The sequence below is a fragment of the Lithobates pipiens genome, unplaced genomic scaffold (genome assembly GCF_037356315.1).
Source record: "Lithobates pipiens isolate NorthernLeopardFrog02 unplaced genomic scaffold, aLitPip1_a1.2 Scaffold_8, whole genome shotgun sequence".
In the NCBI taxonomy this organism is placed as follows: Eukaryota; Metazoa; Chordata; class Amphibia; order Anura; family Ranidae; genus Lithobates; species Lithobates pipiens.
The window spans coordinates 450,321,742-450,340,716 of NW_027507903.1; the positions used below are offsets into that span (position 1 = coordinate 450,321,742).

The window sequence follows — 18,975 nt, forward strand, 5'->3', positions numbered from 1 at the left end:
TCTTTTAACGTGTGTGTAAAATTTACTCTGGAAAGCAAGCAGTTAAAGCGGTAGTTAACACCCCCTATAAAACGTTCTTTTTAGGGCCCTCCAGTGGGTTATGCCATAATGTGCTAGTATGCACAGCATATTAGTACATTATGGCAGACCTGTCGTCAAACTGTGGCCACCAGCCCTGCAGTGGGATTGATCCTGTGGGCCCCTGGTGCTTCTGTCTTAGCCCTGTCTTCTTTCCGGGTTCCATGCCTTTGGCCGTTTGATGGGCCTGGCCGCGATGACGCGCCCCCAGATATTACACATAGGAGTCAATTTGCTGTGGCACAGATCAGGGCAGTAAATGTTTGCTGCGCTGCACATGTGTGACTCGGTGTACGTGATGGCTGACAAGGCAGGAGGATGCATTTATAGCAGAAGAGACCAGTAGTGTCTCTCCTGTCACAAATACCCTGCCTGTCAGTAGATTTTGGAAACATTAGTTTGCGTCCACCTCAATTCCTGTGCAGGTTTTATTGTGACCTGTGTTCCCATTGTTGAAATTTGTCTTTTAATTCTTTCTTACTGATGATACCATATCACATCCTGCCACCAGGACAGAAAGTGAGGGAATCACCTCAATGGGTACACAGATGTCAATTAGAACTTGATAGATGTTTCTAAAATGTCTCCATCCATTCTATCCAAAATAAGAAGAGAGGTTTTTGAGGTCAGGGACATGAATAATCTAAAAGACCGTTTTGGTTAAAGTTGGGGGTGACTGAATTAGTATATCTGGTTCCTACATAGCCATGTCATTGAACATAGACTATAGCAACCAAACTCTTTCCTATATCTGGATAATATATGAGAATTAAGTATTAGGTCAATTAAGTTTTAGGAATAAAGCCTACAGTGTTTTCTTCCCTTTTTTTTTTGGTTGTTTTGTTTTTTGCTTAGTGGTTGATGAGAAGTGTTATCAAATGCAGTTCTTTTGTTTTGTGTCTGTAATACACTTTTTCTTACACAGGGTGGTCTGCAGGAGGTGGCTGATCAGCTGGATTTGCAGCGGATTGGTAGGCAGCATCAGGCTGGTTCTGATTCTCTGCTCACCGGCATGGCTTTTTTTCGGATGAAGGAGGTGAGCTCTTGCATTAATGGGGCTTCAAGTGCTTGGCTTGTAAAATCTTTATGCTAGCATCTGAATGTGGCCAGATATATTGTATGTTTCAGTACTGTGCCAAAATATTCCGTCTCTGGGTAAAGTCTTCATGACTTCTAGGCTTAGCCTGACCAATGGAACTCTATGGGGGATAGAACATTTTGGAGGTGCTTCTGATATCAAGCCCTAGCTGTTGCACATAGGTTCATGTGCCACTCCAGTCATTTGGGCATGTTGCATGAGAAATTACATTAATGACTAGACTAACTGCTAAGATTTCTCTCATTATGCCCACGGGGCTAAATGGGGAAAATCGGTGGATTCCTGCATCTATGCTAAATGAGTTACTATATTCAGACAGCAACTGCTGCTCTGATTGTCTGCCATCACTGTTCGGGTGATGATTTTTCAACTGGCTCCTTTGACTTTCAGATCAAAGTTTTTTTTTTTGAGCCAATGGCCACCCATGGCTTAAAGTTCAGATTTCCTTACACTGCAGACCACTGGCTTATGTCTTATGACCTGTTATCAGATAAACTTTTGTAGTCTTTTAACCATTGCGTGAAACTCCATTGCATTATGGGATGGAGACTGAAGTAACTGATCAATACATCCTATTATCATCATCAGTTATGTATTACTTTGTCTAGTCCCTATAGATTAGTTAGTCTATCTATACTCTGAGCACATGCTATCATTAATATCACAATACTATAACAATTAGCTATGAAACCAAATACACGGTCTAGGATCAATCAAATCTCCTTTATTTCCCAAGGAAATAAGAAAGCTTGCATAAGGTATCAATAGAAGTTACAAGAGTACATGGCATACAATCAGAATGCAATACAAGCGATACTTATCAGATCTTCGCGGCTGAGCCTCATGATGGAGGGAGTGACAGCTCTCTTTGATGAAACCCTTTTTGATAAACACACCTCAGCCACACCACACCCCATTGCCCACCCTCCTTTGCCTGTGGACCAATCAGCGTCTCTGGGGCGTCTCCTCCCCCAGGCTAAATATCTCTGACAGTCCTGCCATAATTGGCCTCTGGGGGGCAGTGTTTGCCCATGAATTGCAACTGCTCCGACTGGGTTCACATCTTGTGATTCGATCTCGGACGCCCTTCCAGATCATTAGGTCCCCTTTGTCCTTACAGACAGACCGGAGCCCTCATTGTCCTAAATCTCTTTGAAGCTTCGTGCACACCAGGTGGGCTGAATAGAACTCATTCTGCTATGCAGATTGTGTTTGGTGACTTGGTTGTACCAACAGATATGTAGAAACTTTAGATGTATCATGTTCAATTCCAACAGGGACCCTTTTTTTACTCTAGAGATACAGTAACAAAAAAGCTTGGGGACACGTCCGAGTACCATAGTACATGGGACATATCCCTGCAAGCTTAGCATGAGCAGTGTACAAAAGTATTGCAAAACAGAGGAAAGACTAGTTAATCAGGAGGTTGAGGAGCCCTGAATTTGTGAACGTGATGATCACAAGGGTATTGTAAAATTATATCCTTTAATATATTCCTCTTTAGTAGATAGAACAAGGCAAAGAATAAAACTAGAGACTATAGTACATTTTTCTTATCGTACATCATGGGACACAGAGCCATAGTAGTTACTATGTGGCTTATAGGCCACCTTCAAGCGATGGACACTAGAACGCCTTAAGACAATTATAACCCCTCCCACTACTGGGAGTACCTTCAGTTTTTTCACCAGTGTCTGAGGTGTTGGTCACCAGTAAAGATGTGCTGTGCTGAGCTCCACTGAAGCAATCCTTGCTGGGGCTAGCCATGCAGCTGGATCCATTCAAAGTGTCTTTCTGGTATCCGAAGAAACAAGTTCTTGCCTGTAACACTTCTTTTTTTAGAGAGCTGGACCCTGGGATCCAGTACTTTTTGGTATTAAGGCCATAAAGTTTTACTGGCGGTGATGCTATTACAGGTCCAGGATTGTGGGTTTCCTCAAGGATCCCCAGCTCCTGAAGGTTTAACGGAACCCACCGTGAAGGGTGAAGGTTGGGTCTGTTGGTTTACCACAGAAAACCCTGCGGCGGGAAAGGTAAGTGGAGTCTTCTAAGAAATTTTTAAAGATTTTTTCCTATGAATGTCTCCTTTTAATGTAGTAAATGTTGTCATGCCTATGTGTCACCACTGGGGGCTGTATAGAGCACTCACTGTCTCTTGCTTCTCAGAGAGCTCACAATGTGTCCAGGAAAAAACATTTTTCTCTTTGGCCGGCAGCAGACCTCCGGTGAGTCTTGGGAGGGTGTTAGAGCTGCATTGACGTCCTGCAACGCCCAGCGTGGGAAGGTGTTTTTTAAAAGGCACCATTGTTGCTGTTGCAAAGTTGCAAAGGGACAAGAGCAAAGGTGGCATGCAAGAGGTTTTTGGCAATAGGGGCATTCCTTTTGACACATTTACTACTGCATCAGGCTGAGCATTAATAGCAGCAGCAGAGGTGGACTATTGCTCAAGTAGTGAATGCATTCCTTCTGGTAGTACCTCTGCTTTGTGCATCGGGCTATGGTCATAAGGGGGGGGGGTTAAAACACCTAAAAAAAGGGCTCTAGAAGGACTCTAGTCACACGGCAGCCTAGAACCATCTAAAAAAAGATGGCATCCTCCCCTGAGAGTAATATGGCTGGTCAGAGTGAGGAGGGGCAAGTGTTGCAGCTGCTCTTAACACTGCAGCTCCTGTGTATATTACTAAGGAGGTTTTTTTTTCTTCAACCATTTTAAGTTTGGAGCACAAAATGTATGCTTTAATCTCATCTCAGAGTGTAACTTATCATAGCAGATCCCCGTTTATTGCTCAGGACCCTCATGCTGAGGAATAAGAGGCGAGAGATGACATATTTCAAAGGACCAGGAAGAGGCTGATGTCTCCTCTACCGAAGAACCTACCTAATATGGAAGGATCAGGTTCACAGGAAAGATTGTTGGTACAATCTCTCACTGAATTAGTCTTTTTACTGCCAATAACGCAGTCGATAAGCCCGTCTCTGGTTTTGGTTCACTAAAGCCTCCCCAATCTGTTCATGCTTTTCATATCCATTCATGGCTAAGGAAGCTAATGTATTCTGAGTGGGAGCACCCAGATAAAGTTTTTCCCTCCAAAAAAGTTTTAAATACTTTATCCTATGGAGGGAGAGTTCTATAAGAAATGGGGAATTCCAGCAATTGACGCTGCTATATCCTCTGTAAACAAAAACCTGACTTGTCCAGTAGACAATGCTCATATGCTAAAGGATCCAACAGATAAGAAGTTGGAGTTCCTTTTTAAAAACAATATTTTGCTCATAGGTTCAGTCATTCAGCCTGCGTTGGCAACGATCAGAGTATCTCAGTCCTTAAAGGACCAGTTTATAGAGGTACTCAAGGTTTTTTCTGATCAGCAGGCCAGGATTTGGCCGTTATATCAGAAGTGTTGTGTTTTACAGTGGACGCTATGAAAGATTCTATTCTCCAGGCCTTATGGCTCATGCTAGGGCTGGTACATGTGCGTAGAATCTTATGGCTGAAAAATTGTCCAGTGCCATGCAAAAAGCTATTGTCCAGTTTCCCATTTCATGGTGAACGGTTATTTGGAGACTATCTGGATAAGTATATCCAAAGAATTTCTAATGGGAAAATTTTCCCTTTTACCGGTTAAGAAGATGTTTTAAGCATTTTTCTTTTAAACATGCTTCTCCAGTGCCAAGGGTATCAGCCACCAGCCAGTCACGACGGCCTTCACCGTCAGGTTCAAGAGGTTAACCTCCGGGTCAGTCCCAGGGCCAAAAGAGGACCTGGGGGTGTAAACCCACAAAACAAAATACTAAAGCTTCCTCATGAAGGGCTGCCCCCGCTCGCTTGAGTGGGGGGAAGGCTTCTGCAGTTTTCAAGGGTCTGGCAGGAACAATGTCAAGACAGATGGATGGCTACCTCAATTTCTCTAGGTTACAAACTAGAGTTCAGAGAATTCCTGTCTCCTCGTTTTCTCAGATCAAACGTTCCCAGAGATCCAGTGAAAAAGAAGTCTCTGCTTGTAGCTTTGGATCATCTCTTGTCTTGAAGAGTGATATCAGTGGTCTGCTTGGAAGAGCAAGGATTAATTAGGATTTTATTCAAACCTTTTCATGGTTCCAAAACCAAACAGGGATGTCGGACCCATTTTAGATCTCAAAGATCTAAACCAGTTTTTTCATATCCGTTCCTTTCGCATGGAGTCAATCTGATCAGTAGTCTCCATCCTGCAAGGGGGGGAATTTCTGCCGTCAATCGACATCAAGGATGCTTCTCTCCATGTGTCAATTTTCCCCGCTCACCAGAAATTTCTACACTTAGAGATAGAGATAGAAAATCTTAATTTTCAGTTTGTAGCTCTGCCTTTTCGTTCTAGCTACTGCACCTCGAGTGTTTACAAAGGTCCTGGCTCCTCCTTGAGCCAGGTTTAAGGGCTCAATGTATACCTAAACTAGCCTACTTAGACTACCTACTCTTGATAGATCAGTCGGTAACACACTAAAACCAAAGTTTGGTCACCGCAGTCAGCTACCTAGAATATCTAGGTTGGATCCTCAACCTAGAGAAATCCTCCTTAAAACCATCAAGGAGATTGCAGTACTCGGGGCTGATAATAGATACAGTTCAGAAGAAGGTGTTTTTGCCCCAGGAAAGGATCGGTTCCATAAAGGAACTCATTCAGTTGGTCAAAACAAAGAAAAGTCCTTCTATTCGACTTTGCTTAAAGTTATTGGGAAAGATGGTGGCTTCTTTCGAGGCCGTTCCTTATACGCTGTTTCATTCAAGACTGTTGCAAAACAGTATTCTGTCAACTTGGAACAAGGTCCAAGCTCTGGACTTCCCAGTGCGTTTTATCCCCCAAAGTGCATCAGAGCCTCAATTGGTGGTTGACATCCAGGAAATCTTCAAAAAGGAAAATCCTTTCTACCAGTCACCTGGAAGGTGGTAACCGATGCCAGCCTTCTGGGCTGGGGAGCAGTCCTGGAAGAAGCGTCTGCCCAAGTAAAATTATCCAAATCGGAGAGGACCTTGCCCATCAATATTCTAGAGATTTGAGCAGTACACCTGGCCCTAGAGGCCTGGACGCTCAGACTACAGAAGTATCCTGTCAGGATACAATCCGACAATGCCACAGCAGTGGCATGTATCAATCGCCAAGGGGGCATGAGAAGTCGTGCAGCCCAGAAAGGCGAATCATATTTTATCTTCGGCAGAAAACATTCCTTCCCTATCAGCAATTTTCATTCCAGGAATAGAGAATTGGCAGGCAGACTACTTGAGTCGCCAAAAATTGTTTCCAGGAGAATTGTCCCTTCACCCCGACATCTTTCTGTCAATATGTCAAAGATGGGGAGTTCTGGACGTGGACCTTTTTGCGTCCAGGTTCAAAAACAAGATGGACAACTTAGTGTCAAGGACAAGGGATCCATTGGCATACGAAACAGATGCCTTGGTTTTTCCATGGGATCAGTTTTCACTGATCTATGTGTTCCCTCCTATTGCTTCCACACCTTCTATCTTGTGGCCCAGGAGATCTTGGTTTGCTGAGATCATAATGATGGTGGTAGAGGAACCTTGGACCCTACCATTGTGGTCAGACCTTCTCTCGCAAGGTTCAGTATTCAGTATTCCATCCTACCTTACAAATGCTACATTTGATGGTTTGGCTATTGAGACCCACATTCTGAAATGCTATGGGCTGTCAGTTTCAGTAGTTTCTACTTTGATTAAAGCTAGGAAGCCAGCCTCCAGAGTCATATACTATAGAGTCTGGAAGGCACGTTTCCTGGTGTGAATCCAGGGGTTGGCACCTCAGGAAATATGTCAGGTAGGATCCTTGAATTCCTACAGATGGGATTAGAAATGAAGCTGGCCCTGAGTACTATCAAAGGCCAGGTGTCTGCCTTTATCAGTGGGTTTTTTTTTTTTTTTTTTCAATGACCACTTGTTTCTCACTCTCTGGTTCGTAACTTTTTTTCAGGGGGTAACACGGATTAATCCTCCGGTTAGGCCACCCGTGAACCCTTGGGACTTAAATTTAGTCCTGTCAGCATTACAAAAACAGCCTTTTGAGCCAACACGAGATATTCCCTTAGTTCTTTTGACGAAGAAAATAATGTTCTTGGTTTCCATATCTTCTGCAAGAAGAGTATCAGAGTTGGCTCCTCTTTCTTGTAAAGAGCAATATTATTATTATTATACAGGATTCATATAGCGTCGACAGTTTACGCAGCGCTTTACATCAGCAATATTTGATTATTCATAAGGATAAGCTTGTGTTGCGACCTCATCCTAAATTCATACCGACGGCAGTGTCAGGTTTTGATTTAAACCAGGATATTGTTTTGGATTAATTTTTCACAGAACCTCGTTTTGTGGAAGAGAGGTCACTACATTCTCTTGATGTGGTGATAGTGGTCAAGGTCTATTTGAAAGTGACCGATCAGATTCATAAAATGGATGATTTGTTTGTGTTGCCCGACGGTCCTAAAAGAGGACAGGCGGCATCGAAATATACTATTTCTAAATGGATTTATGAAGTGATTGTTCAAGCTTATGGTTTAAAGAGGAAAATTCTTCCTTTTTCATATTAAAGCGCACTCCACCAGGGCTGTTAGTGCTTTTTGGGCAGTGCATCACCAAGCCTCCATGTCTCTCATCGGCAAGGCCGCAACTTGATCTTCAGTCCATACATTTACCAGATTCTATCAAGTAGATATAAAAGTTTGCGGGGATATCGCCTTTGGGCACAGTGTACTGCAGGCTGCAGTATAAGTCCTCTGATCTCATGGTACTCTACTTTTGTTGTGTCTCCATCTCTTCAGTTGGCATTGCTATGGGACATCCCTCATAGTAACTACTATGGCTCTGTGTCCCATGATGTACAATAAGAAAATAGGATTTTTATAACAGCTTAGCTGTAAAATCCTTTTCTTTGAAGTACATCACGGGACACAGAGGTCCCTCCCTTCTTGGTATACACGTGTATTGCTTTGCTACAAAACTGAGGTACTCCCAGTAGTGGGAGGGGCACTGTTTGGCTTAGGACGTGCCAGTGTCCATCACCTGAAGGTGGCCTATAACCCACATAGTGACTACTATGGCCCTGTGTCCCGTGATGTACTTCAAAGAAAAGGATTTTACAGCTAAGCTGTTATAAAAATCCTATTAGGATTTCTAGCCAGGAAAGCTGCTGAATCTCGATAGTGAACATCTTCCTGGCTCAGCTAGTGGGGAACAGTTCCTCCTAACAATCCTGCTGCTGGCAAGTTGTTCCTGGCAGAATTTGCCATCTGATATGTTTTTGCGCTAAAAATAGCACCTGAAAAGCTCCTGTAAACTGCCTCTTCTGGAGCCCCAGTATGAAAGCCTGAGTGATTTCACACTGGGGCAGTGCGACTGCAGGATAAGAGAAAAAATGTCCGCAAGCAGCATCTTTGGGGTGGTGGGGGAGCGATGTATACACCGCCCCTGCCCATTGAAATGCATTAGCACCTCTGCCAGAGCGCTTCGGCAGCGGTGCTCTTTGAGCGCTATTAACCCCTTCCTCAGCTGCTAATGGGGGTTAAAAGCGCCCTGCTAGTAGTAGAAAAGCGCCGATATAACAGCGGTAAAGCGCTGCTAAAGCTAGCGGCACTTTGCCGGTAACGCGCCCCACCCAAAAACCCCGCCCCCCCCCCCCCCCCCGCCTGCCCCAGTGTGAAAGGGGTCTAAATTTTGTTTCTGGTACAAAGATAGAGGGAGAGTCACTGTTGCCATCTCCTACAAACCTACAGGACCATAACTATCAAACTGATTTTAGAATCCTGGTGCACACAGCTGTCTGGGTCCAGGGGTATTTGGTTAAGCCCATAGGGTGTACTTAGTACATTCTACAAAGACCTGCAGGGAGTGTCTAAGTCGTCATTGGTCCTCTATTTGTTCATGCATAAAACCCTTTGTTTTAGAAAATTCCAGTCATTACTTTTTTTTTTTTTCCTCAAGCTGTAGATAGTACATTAATTATAGTTTTCTGGTTGTCTTCTTCACTATCCAGTTATTTTTTGAGGACCACATTGACGATGCCAAGTACTGTGGACGCCTCTATGGCCTAGGGACAGGAGTGGCTCCAAAATCCAACGAGGAGGCAGAAGAAAAAATAAGCATCATGTCTCTCATCAACAATGGACAACAATGAGATGGCCTTGACTTGGTCATCTGATCACCATTCTCCATGTCTGCTCCTCTCCACTGTGTTCGCTGCACACCTTCCAAAAAGCAACTCTTGGAACCAGCTGAAAAAAAATCAGTAGAAGTGACTTCTTTTATGAACATTCTGTCCAACATGTCACTTTTTTTCTTTGTTTTAAAACTTTTAAGGGAAGACATCAACAGCTTTATGGAGAGAAAAAGCCAAACCGCTTCTGGACCATCTCGTTTTTTTACCTACGAGTAGCCACGTGGGGCCTCCAATGCAGCTTTGCCATCGGCTTCAGTTGCATATTTTTCCATTGCTTTTACAGAAGATGGTTTACATGCTGTAAGTGTGGACACAGCAATCCTGGACCAGGCCAGTGCTTGTCCTCATAGGCACTAGCAAAACCAAGCACCTTTTAGTAACACTTCCAGAAAAGGCTAAATCAGTTTTAGGCAGTCGGGTATTTCTGCAGCCTTATCAATGTAAGCGCTTAAAAAAATTGAGTCTAATTTATAAACTGGAGAAAAAGAGACAAACCAATAAAAATTAATTGCAGGCTAAATATTGAAAAGAAATCTATTTGGGTTCTAAGAGCAAAATAGTATTTTTTAACCTTTTTCTTTTTACGTCTCCTCTATTTTCTGGACTTTTGTCATATCTACAGTGTAATCACCAACTTTGAAAAAAAAAAAGCTGTTAAATGTCACCCTGTAAAAGGATGCATTTATAGACTTAAAGGGACCATGTTACTTCCCTAAAATAATATACTGCACACTATCGCAAGAGAGTATGTATGCTCACCTCTCTGAAGGATGTTGAGACTATACTACACTCTTTTACAGAGCTAGCCATGCTGCTGCTATCTTGACACTTTTTTTGGGTACTTCTGATAGCAGAACCATGGTGCCCAATGGGAAACATGCTATCTGGCCACTGAGTTCTAGTCTAGTGATGTAGCAGCCAGTGAGAGGGACCATTGCCTCCAGTGGGGAAACACGCTATCTGACACCTGACACACCAGCAAGTGTTGGAAAGAGCGCAGTGTTGCTGGCTCTGCAAGAGAACAAAAAAAAGTACTCGCTGCTTGCCAGTATCCTCTTCTATTGCAGGATGCAGATGCCTGAATTGAGAAAAATATATATATTACATTTTCTTTTTTGGTGTATTTAGAGAAGCGATTGTGTTGCTTTAAGGAGACACTGTGCCCATTCCAAAAAGGTCTGTATCAAGTGTAGCTTTCTTTTTAAAATAAGTTACTATTTCTGGAGTGTTCTTTGTATTTTAAGGATACACTAGAGGTTGTAGAATACAAAAATGCTTATCGTGTGCCCCCTGATTTATTTTGCATACATGGGAATATTTAATGGCATGGTGGTTGCTTGGCAGAGAAGCTAATTTCTCTCTGCCACAGCTATGATAGAATCTCCTTGGTAACAGTAAAGATTCAGTGTGACGTCCACTCCAGTTACAATGGGAAAAACGTATGATTTATTGGACTTTATGATTTTGGGTGTAGATTTTTAATAAAAGTATATTACAGTTCACTATTTTGCTGCAGTTTAACGTAGGACATGCCATATCTACCTATCACAAAACTTGACCTGCTTAACAAAGTGCAAATAACTATAATTTATTTAGAAAAGAAAAAGCCTCCTATTATGTAACAAAATTATATTTATTGTAGGCTATGAAATTCAATCAGAAAAACATTCAGAAAAACTTTTTATTTTATGAATAAGATGTGTGAGATTGAAAGGTCTTCCCTATGCCATTTTAAGTCTCAGGGATATGGTGGTAAACTTTTTTTTTTTTTTCTTTTATTTCTCTAAAGTGTGTCCTATTTTTATGTGTCTATCAACTGAGCCGCAGAAATGAGAACAAGCACTGTCCCACTCCTTTCTATGTCTGTTTAATATATAAAAAAATAATTATTCAGAATGGCCAAAAGCATTGGAAAGATACTGTTCGCTGTTACAGTTGCGGTTTTAGCCAGCCAAAGTTTTGTAACCCACATCCATTGTTGTAAGCTGGAGTTTAAACGTGTAAATATTATTTATGTTTTTAAATTTGTAAAATAAAGATGTTTCTTTTTTGTTCTTTTTTTTTTTTTTTTTAAATGGTGAAGTGTGTATTTTATTTTTCAGTGATTTGTCTTTCAAGAAGTCAGCACTAGCCTTTTATCATCTCATCAAGTGTATATATAGCTTGAAACTTATGCCCTTATGCAGCTGTGTTCTGAAAACCATAATCAGAATTATTTTTAAAGAAAAACTTGCAGGAGGTGTATGCTATCTCCTGCCTATGCTTTACACTTTTATTGGCCATATAGCTTTTCACTAGACTTCTGGCATTCCCAACAGCAGTCATGTGGCTCTCCTACACAGCAGCCTTCCTGTCCACCTTTTACTTCCCTGTCCTTTCCCAAGAACCTTTTTGTGTTTTGTGGTTGGATTCACTGAATACAAATCCTTAGATGACAAGAGGCGATGCAGACAAGCAGGGCATCTGCTTTTGTAGGAGAGTCAAAAGTCTCCTGTTACAGTTAGGAAATTATGGTGAAAGCTATACTACTGGGCAGTAAATGTGTAAATTGCAGGCAGTGTTTCAGTAGGTGGCATGCACCTCATGCATTGTAACTGTTTATAACCCAGCAGCTTTTTTTTATTTTTCTTTAAACTGAAACTTTCATCAATTTTAAATATATCTATAATACTGTCTGTTACTAGTGTTTAACACAGCTTTTACCTATTGATCCTACCAGCAGGCCTGTTCCTTTTTTTTTTTTTTTATTGTATATGATAGGACACAAGGCATTTTTATATCCATGACGATAGGATTATGCTGTCACCTTCAGGTAATTGGACACTGGCAAAAAAGACAGGAACTCCCCTCCCCTCCTAAGCATAACTTCTCCCTGTTAGGTAAGGCTTCCGTTTGCTAGTGCCTTAGGTTATGGTCATGTCTGTGTACTCTCTACACAAGTGTCTAGCTAGCTTCTCTATGGTTCTTGGATTGGCTTTTTCCAGAATCTATTATCTATGGCTTTTCAATGCTCTGGGGAATAGCACCCAGATCCTACCCTGGACATGCAGGGACAGCCTCTAACCTTGTCTGTCGCCACTGTACTCTGCAGGACAGATCCCTGAGCAGTGGTATATTTGCCCTGCCGGTGTAGAAAGCAGAGCCCCTGAGGCCCTTAGGCAGAGCCTGCTGTAGTTGGTGATGATTGGACCTCTTAGTGGGTTCTTTGGTTTGGACTGCTGAGTACCCTGATAGCCTCAGCAAGGACCATCTCCTAATGATCACCCTGGCCAGGGCAGTGGCCCTCTAATGTGCTTTTTTTTTTAAGTACACATTTGCTCCTTATTTTACAAACTTTGGTACTTTGCTGATTGTGCTGGAGCTTCCCAGGCCACCCTGAAAACTAGGGAGAAATTGTGTAAAAGATGTATCTCAAACTACTGGTAAAATTATGCAACAGAGACCAGTTTGTCTTTTTAGCACAGGGGTGCCTCCACAACTTTGCTATAAGAGCAATAGGATTGTAGGGAAACTGACAGGGAAAGGGTAATTATACAAAAATTTACTTAGAAAAAAAACACCCTCCTAAGTACCATAAAATGGTTAAAAATATATTTCAAAGAGACAACGTTGTCGCCGTAAAATAAATGACTCGCAGGATGTGGCTGCAATAGTCTTGGATAGCCGTCTCAAATGCATTCCTATATATCAAAGCCGGAATAATCTGGGTTTTGTCTAGAACACCGAGCAATACTTGTCTCATTTGGACTGTTTGTATGCTATGTCTCATTGATTCCCTAAACAGATACCGTCCGATTGATGGACAGGTCGTCCAGGGCTTTAACGATACAAAGGGAATGAATACACTGCTGGATAAAACAATTTCATGTTGCTATATCACATTAAATACAGGACAACTGGATAGAGACCTTAGAAGATATCACGAATAGTACAGCAATTGATTTTCACTATTTTGGTATTGCATAAGTCAGTGGAATAGGGCATTATAGCAATAAAACCTGTAATAAATAATGTCCTCCTTGAATATATGCCATGTAGCCAGAAAATAGGTGAGGGCTATAGTGTCCTAATTGACCCAAACTCATTAAATCCAGAACCAACAAGAAAGTCTTATCTGGCGTTCTTTGGATCCAATTGTCAGATTCCTGACATAACAGCTGATTTTGGGTAGGGTCATTAATTGGTATTGCACCGGCATCAAAAAGGCATCAGGATAGATTATTCAAAGGGGACAATCAAGTTCAGAGGAAGACCACTACATACCACTGCGCATAGTCTTGCATAGACAGGGATGTCGGAGGCAGGTCAGTTTAGACTCGTGTCGCTTCGGAGTTGCACTCAGAGGAACTGTCCTCCTACAGCTGCATAGATTCACTGTCGTCCAGTGGGAAGAGTACAGATCACAATCCTCATGAACTTGAACAGGATTCCTTAAGGGAGGCCCCAGCAGTGTCACGGTCTCACGTCTTCAGTGTATTAGATTGCCTTGGCTCAGCAGCATGGCGTCCTGTGGTCTCTGCTCAGGTAAATGCATTTCACGTACCTTTACGTTCGCTTCATCAGGATGTTGAGATGCTGACCAGATGTCTGTTTTAAAGCCTGAGGAATCCCCAATTACAGTGTGTCATGTCTGGAAGTGCCTCTGGAGACATCTAGTGGCTACTTAAAGCAATAGTAAACCTGCGCTTTTGTTTTTAATTAAAAGCAAAAAAAACCTGCAAGGCAAAGGCATAATGAGCTAGTATGCAGCGCATACTAGCTCATTATGATATACTCACCTTAGAACGAGGCGCCAGTATCTCACCCAATCCGCGCCGAATGAGCTGACGTTGCCTTGGTGTGGCTCCAGCGCTGTGAGTGGCCGAAGCTGCGATACGTCACTCCTGCGCATGCACGTGGGAGGTTTTTTTCCTGGCAAGGTCTGGCAGTTCTGCCGGGCCTTAACAGCGCATTTGCCGCATGACGTCAACGGCTGATTAAAAAGTAAATATCTTCTAAACCGTACAGGTTTAGGAGTTATTAATTTTACCTACAGGTAAGCCTTATTATAGCTTACCTGTAGGCAAAAGTTCAAAAAGACTATACAACCACTTTGATAGAGGGGAAGAAATCCCAAAGACAATATTTCAGTGTTTTTTGACTTGCCAGTTATTTTTAAGAACAGTGGGAAACCAAATTCCATCCCTGATTATGTCAATTGGTTGCCATTAATACAGACAGCTATCAGGGAATACAGTGAGAAAAAGAGGAACAAGATGAGAGAAAGAAGGAAGAAAAATAGTTAATTATTTAGTTAAGGATAGGGGAATATATTTTAAATGGTGGGGCTATTTGAGCAACCTCAACCTTACTTTTAGAGGAATTCACTAGCCTCTGAATTTATTTCACAGCCGAAGATAGTCGGTCATTATTGTTCAAGGAACACTTTAAAGCTTAATTCATTGTTTAACCCCTTGGGGGTCATGCTTCCTAATCCAAAGATCCAGACTTTCTCTATTGAGAAGATGTGTCAAAATCACCTCTTCTGGTTGAGAGGTTAAAGGCAAAAAAGCCCTTCACCTTTAGGCCTTCTGGACATGCACTATAGTACTCAGCAAAGTGCTGTCCAATGGGGTTATCTTCTCTTTGGTTAACGCTCTTAATGTGTTCATCGATCCTGATGTGTAGTTGGCATTTTTTTTGCCCACATAGAGCTTCTTACAGGGACGTTCCGAGAGATAAAGAACTCTAGTGGTAGCACAACTGAAAAATTGATATTATATCTATGGACTCCATCAGAATCCGTGAACACATCAGAGCACTCCTCATAGCTGCAGATACCACACTCAAATATCCCCCTAAGTTGTGGCAAATCGGCTAGCCAGTTTCTGCTTTTAGTTTTGATGATTTCTGATTATACCAGGGTATTATTGAGGTTACTCGCAACGTTTGGCCACAAGATGATGGGGTCTGGATCCTACTATAGTGCTGAGGTCCTTTGATCTTGTAAGGATGTGCCAATGTTCTTTTAGTATCTTATTCAAATCATTCCATTGTGCACCAAATTTGCTGATAATCCTTACAGTTCCCTCTGTTGTGGCCTTTTGTATATTCCGGAGCTTGATTAAGTCTTTTTTACATTTACTGCTTGCTATCTTTTTTGGCTCTTAAATTTATGATGTGAGCAGCCCCTCTCTCTAAACCTTTGGTACATTTCTTTGGTTTTCTGACTATAGTCTAGTTCATTTGAACAATTACGCCTAATTCTCTGGAACTGGCCCACTGGGATGCCTTTTTTCTGGGATTTTGGGTGGTGACTGCTTGCATGGAGCAGTATGCTTGCCACCATACTTTTCATCTATGTACCTGAGCCACAAACAAACTTGGCCCAGGTACATAGGTGAGGCGTAGACCTACTCCTCCCACCAACCTAGGTGCAGGCAGGCATAGGTGGGTGCCCCATGGTGCTCACATGGCAGTTCCCCTTATTTGTTGGTAATATTATGCAAGCTCAGTGCACATGTTACTGTGAGATACACCTTTTTAGATACTGTTGCTATATTCTGCTATTCTAAAAAAAAAAAAAAAAAAAAAACATTTAGGGAAAAAAATTTAATATTTTACAGTGTTTTCTGCATATCTGTACATGTGAGATACACACTTTAGATACCGTTCTTCTATTGTGCTATAGGGCAAAACATTTTTTTTGAATAGCATTTTCTGCATGTCTGTGTGTGGGAGATAAACTGTTTAGATACTGTTGCTCTATTCTGCTAGGCTAAAAACACCCATTTAGGGCCAAAATAAATATTTTACAGCATTTCCTGCATATCTGTCCGTGTGAAATACACAATTTAAATACTGTTCTTGTATTGTGCTATTCAAAAAAAAAAATAATTTAGGGCAAAAATATTTTTTTTGAATAGCATTTACTTCATATCTGTACGTGTGAGATACACCGTTTAGATACTGTTGCTCTATTCTGCTATTCTAAAAACACCCATTTAGGGCAAAAAATATATATTTTGCAGTGTTTCCTGCATATATGTACATGTGAGATACACACTTTAGATACTGTTCTGCTATTCCAAAAAAATAATTTAGGGCAAAATTATTTTTTTGGAATAGCATTTTCTTCTGTGAGATACACCCTTAGATACTGTTCTTCTACTCTGCTATTCAAAAAACACCCATTTAGGGCAAGATCCTAAATTTGAGAAATATGAGGAGAACGTCAAATAAGGGACGTGGCCCCCGGTCGTGGAGCTCCTGTTGCAGGGAGAGGGCGTGGTCGATCTGTGCCAGCTACACACACAAGTGAAAGCTAAGCAGTCTGAGCCCCAAATCATGCAGCAGTCTCTTCTGCTTTTTTTTTTTTTTTAATCCCAGAAGTGGAAGAGATTGAGTGCACTGATGCCCAACCACTTATGTTTGAAGATGAGTACGGGACCATCGCAGCACGTCTCGGATGAGGACGAAACACAGGTGCCAACTGCTGCTGCTTTCGCAATTGTGCAGACCAACAAGGAGGGTAGGAGTGAAGACTGGGTGGAAGATGTGGAGGCCGACGAGGTCCTCTACCCCACATGGAATCAACGTCATGCAGATGACCTATGTAGTTCGGAGGAAGAGGCGGTGGTCACACAGAGCCACCAGCACAGCAGAAGAGGGAGCAGGGTGCAAAAGCGGAGCGTCCGTCCCCCTACACAGTACGCCTGCTACTGCCCAATGCAGCAAGGGACCGAGCACACCAAAGCCAAGTCCAAGGAGTTCCCTAGCATGGCAGTTCTTCAGACAATGTGCTGATGACAAGACACGAGTGGTTTGCACGCTGCGCAATCAGAGACTGAAGCAAGGCATAAACGTTCACAACCTGCATGAGCAGGCATCTAAGTGCAAAGCACGAGCTGCAGTGGAGTAGACACCTCAAAAACCAAGAAAGGTCTCTGGCTCCTCCTGCTTCCTCTTCTGCTGCAGTCTCGGCCTCTTCATGCACCTCTGTAGTGACAGTGGCACCTGCCAACCAGCAAACAGAGGATCTGCCAGCAACACTACCACCTGCGTGACCAACCATCTCCACAATGTCCCATGGAAGCGTTCAGCTCTCTATCTCCCAAACACTGGAGTGGAAGAGGAAGTACCCCCCCACCCACCCGCAATCCCTGGCCCTGAATGCCAGCATTTCAAAATTCCTGGCCTTTGAAATGCTGTCATTCCGTCTGGTGGAGACGCAGAGTTTTAAAAGTCTGATGGCATTGGCTGTCCCACAGTATGTCGTGCCCAGCCGCCATTACTTTTCCAGGCGAGCCATCCCTTCCCTGTACAATCAAGTGGGGGACAAGATCAGTTGTGCACTGCGCAACACCGTCTGTGGCAAGGTCCACCTAACTACAGATATGTGGACCAGTAAGCACGGTCAGGGACGTTATATCTCCCTAACAGCACGCTGGGTAAATGCAGTGGCGGCTGGGCCTGAGGCGGATAGCAGTTTGGCACATGTCCTTCCACCACCGAGGATTGGAGGGCACTTCAGTTTGCCTAGCTCCTCCTACTCCACTTCCTCATCCTCTACCGCCTCCTCATCTAGTCAGCGTAGCACCTTCACCACCAACTTCAGCACAGCCAGGGATAAACAACAGAAGGCAGTTTTAAAACTTTCCTGTTTGGGGGGGAAAACCCCACACTGCGCAGGAGTTGTGGAGGCACATGGAACATTTACCCCCATATGCAAGAGCTGCTGCAGAAAGTGCGGGCCATCTGTGCGCACTTTCGGCGTTCTCACCCTGCTGCTGCTCGCCTGTCAGTGCTGCAGCGTAACTTCGGCCTTTCCGCTCACCGCCTCATATGTAACGTGCCCACAAGGTGGAACTCCACCTTGCACATGCTAGCCAGAATGTACAAGCAGCAGCAGGCGATAGTGGAGTTTCAGCTGCAGCATGCACGCGCGAATCACTCTGCGGAACAGCACCACTAATAACTGGGCCTCCATGCGAGACCTGTGTGCCTTGTTGTGCTGTTTTGAGTACTCCACTAACATGGCCAGTGCCGATGATGCCGTTCTCAGCATTACTATCCCAGTTCTATGCCTCCTTGAAAAAACGCTTCGGGCAATGATGGAAGAGGATGTGGCACAGGAAGAAGAGGGATAATTTCAAAGGCTTTCAGGGCAGGCATTCACAAGTGGCTCCAAGGGTTGGTTCCTGCACCAACAAACATCAGGTGCACAATTGTCCAACAAGGGCACAGTGATGGAGGAGGAGGAACCATGTTCACAGCAGGGTGGCACCCAGACCAGCTCATGGCCATCACTGGTGCGTGGCTGGGGGATACAGAGGACACAGACGATACACCTCACAGCTTTTCGTTGCCTCTGGGCAGCCTGGCACACATGAGCGATTACATGCTGCAGTGTCTCCGCAACGACCGCCAAGTTGCCCACATTCTAACTGGTGCTGATTACTGGGTGGCCACGCCGCTGGATCCCCATTACAAGGACAAAGTACCGTCCTTAATTCCCTCACTGGAGCATGATCCTAAGATGCGCGAGTACAAGCGCACACTGGTAGACGTGCTGCTGGTGGCATTCTCACCTGACAGCGGGGGCACAGTGGAAGCACAAGG

At 43.3% G+C, this 18,975-nt stretch overlaps 1 protein-coding gene across 1 annotated transcript in view; it reads left to right on the forward strand.

The window, feature by feature from the left end:
- Positions 1 to 11,429, forward strand: part of CNOT8 (CCR4-NOT transcription complex subunit 8) — a 39,610-nt gene extending 28,181 nt beyond the window's left edge. The window contains exons 6-7 of the mRNA XM_077468381.1: positions 1,004 to 1,114; positions 9,193 to 11,429. Of these exons, the coding sequence (XP_077324507.1) occupies positions 1,004 to 1,114; positions 9,193 to 9,333 (252 nt within the window). The 3' untranslated portion in view covers positions 9,334 to 11,429. The remainder of the gene's footprint in view (positions 1 to 1,003; positions 1,115 to 9,192) is intronic.
- The last annotated feature ends 7,546 nt before the right edge of the window (positions 11,430 to 18,975 follow it).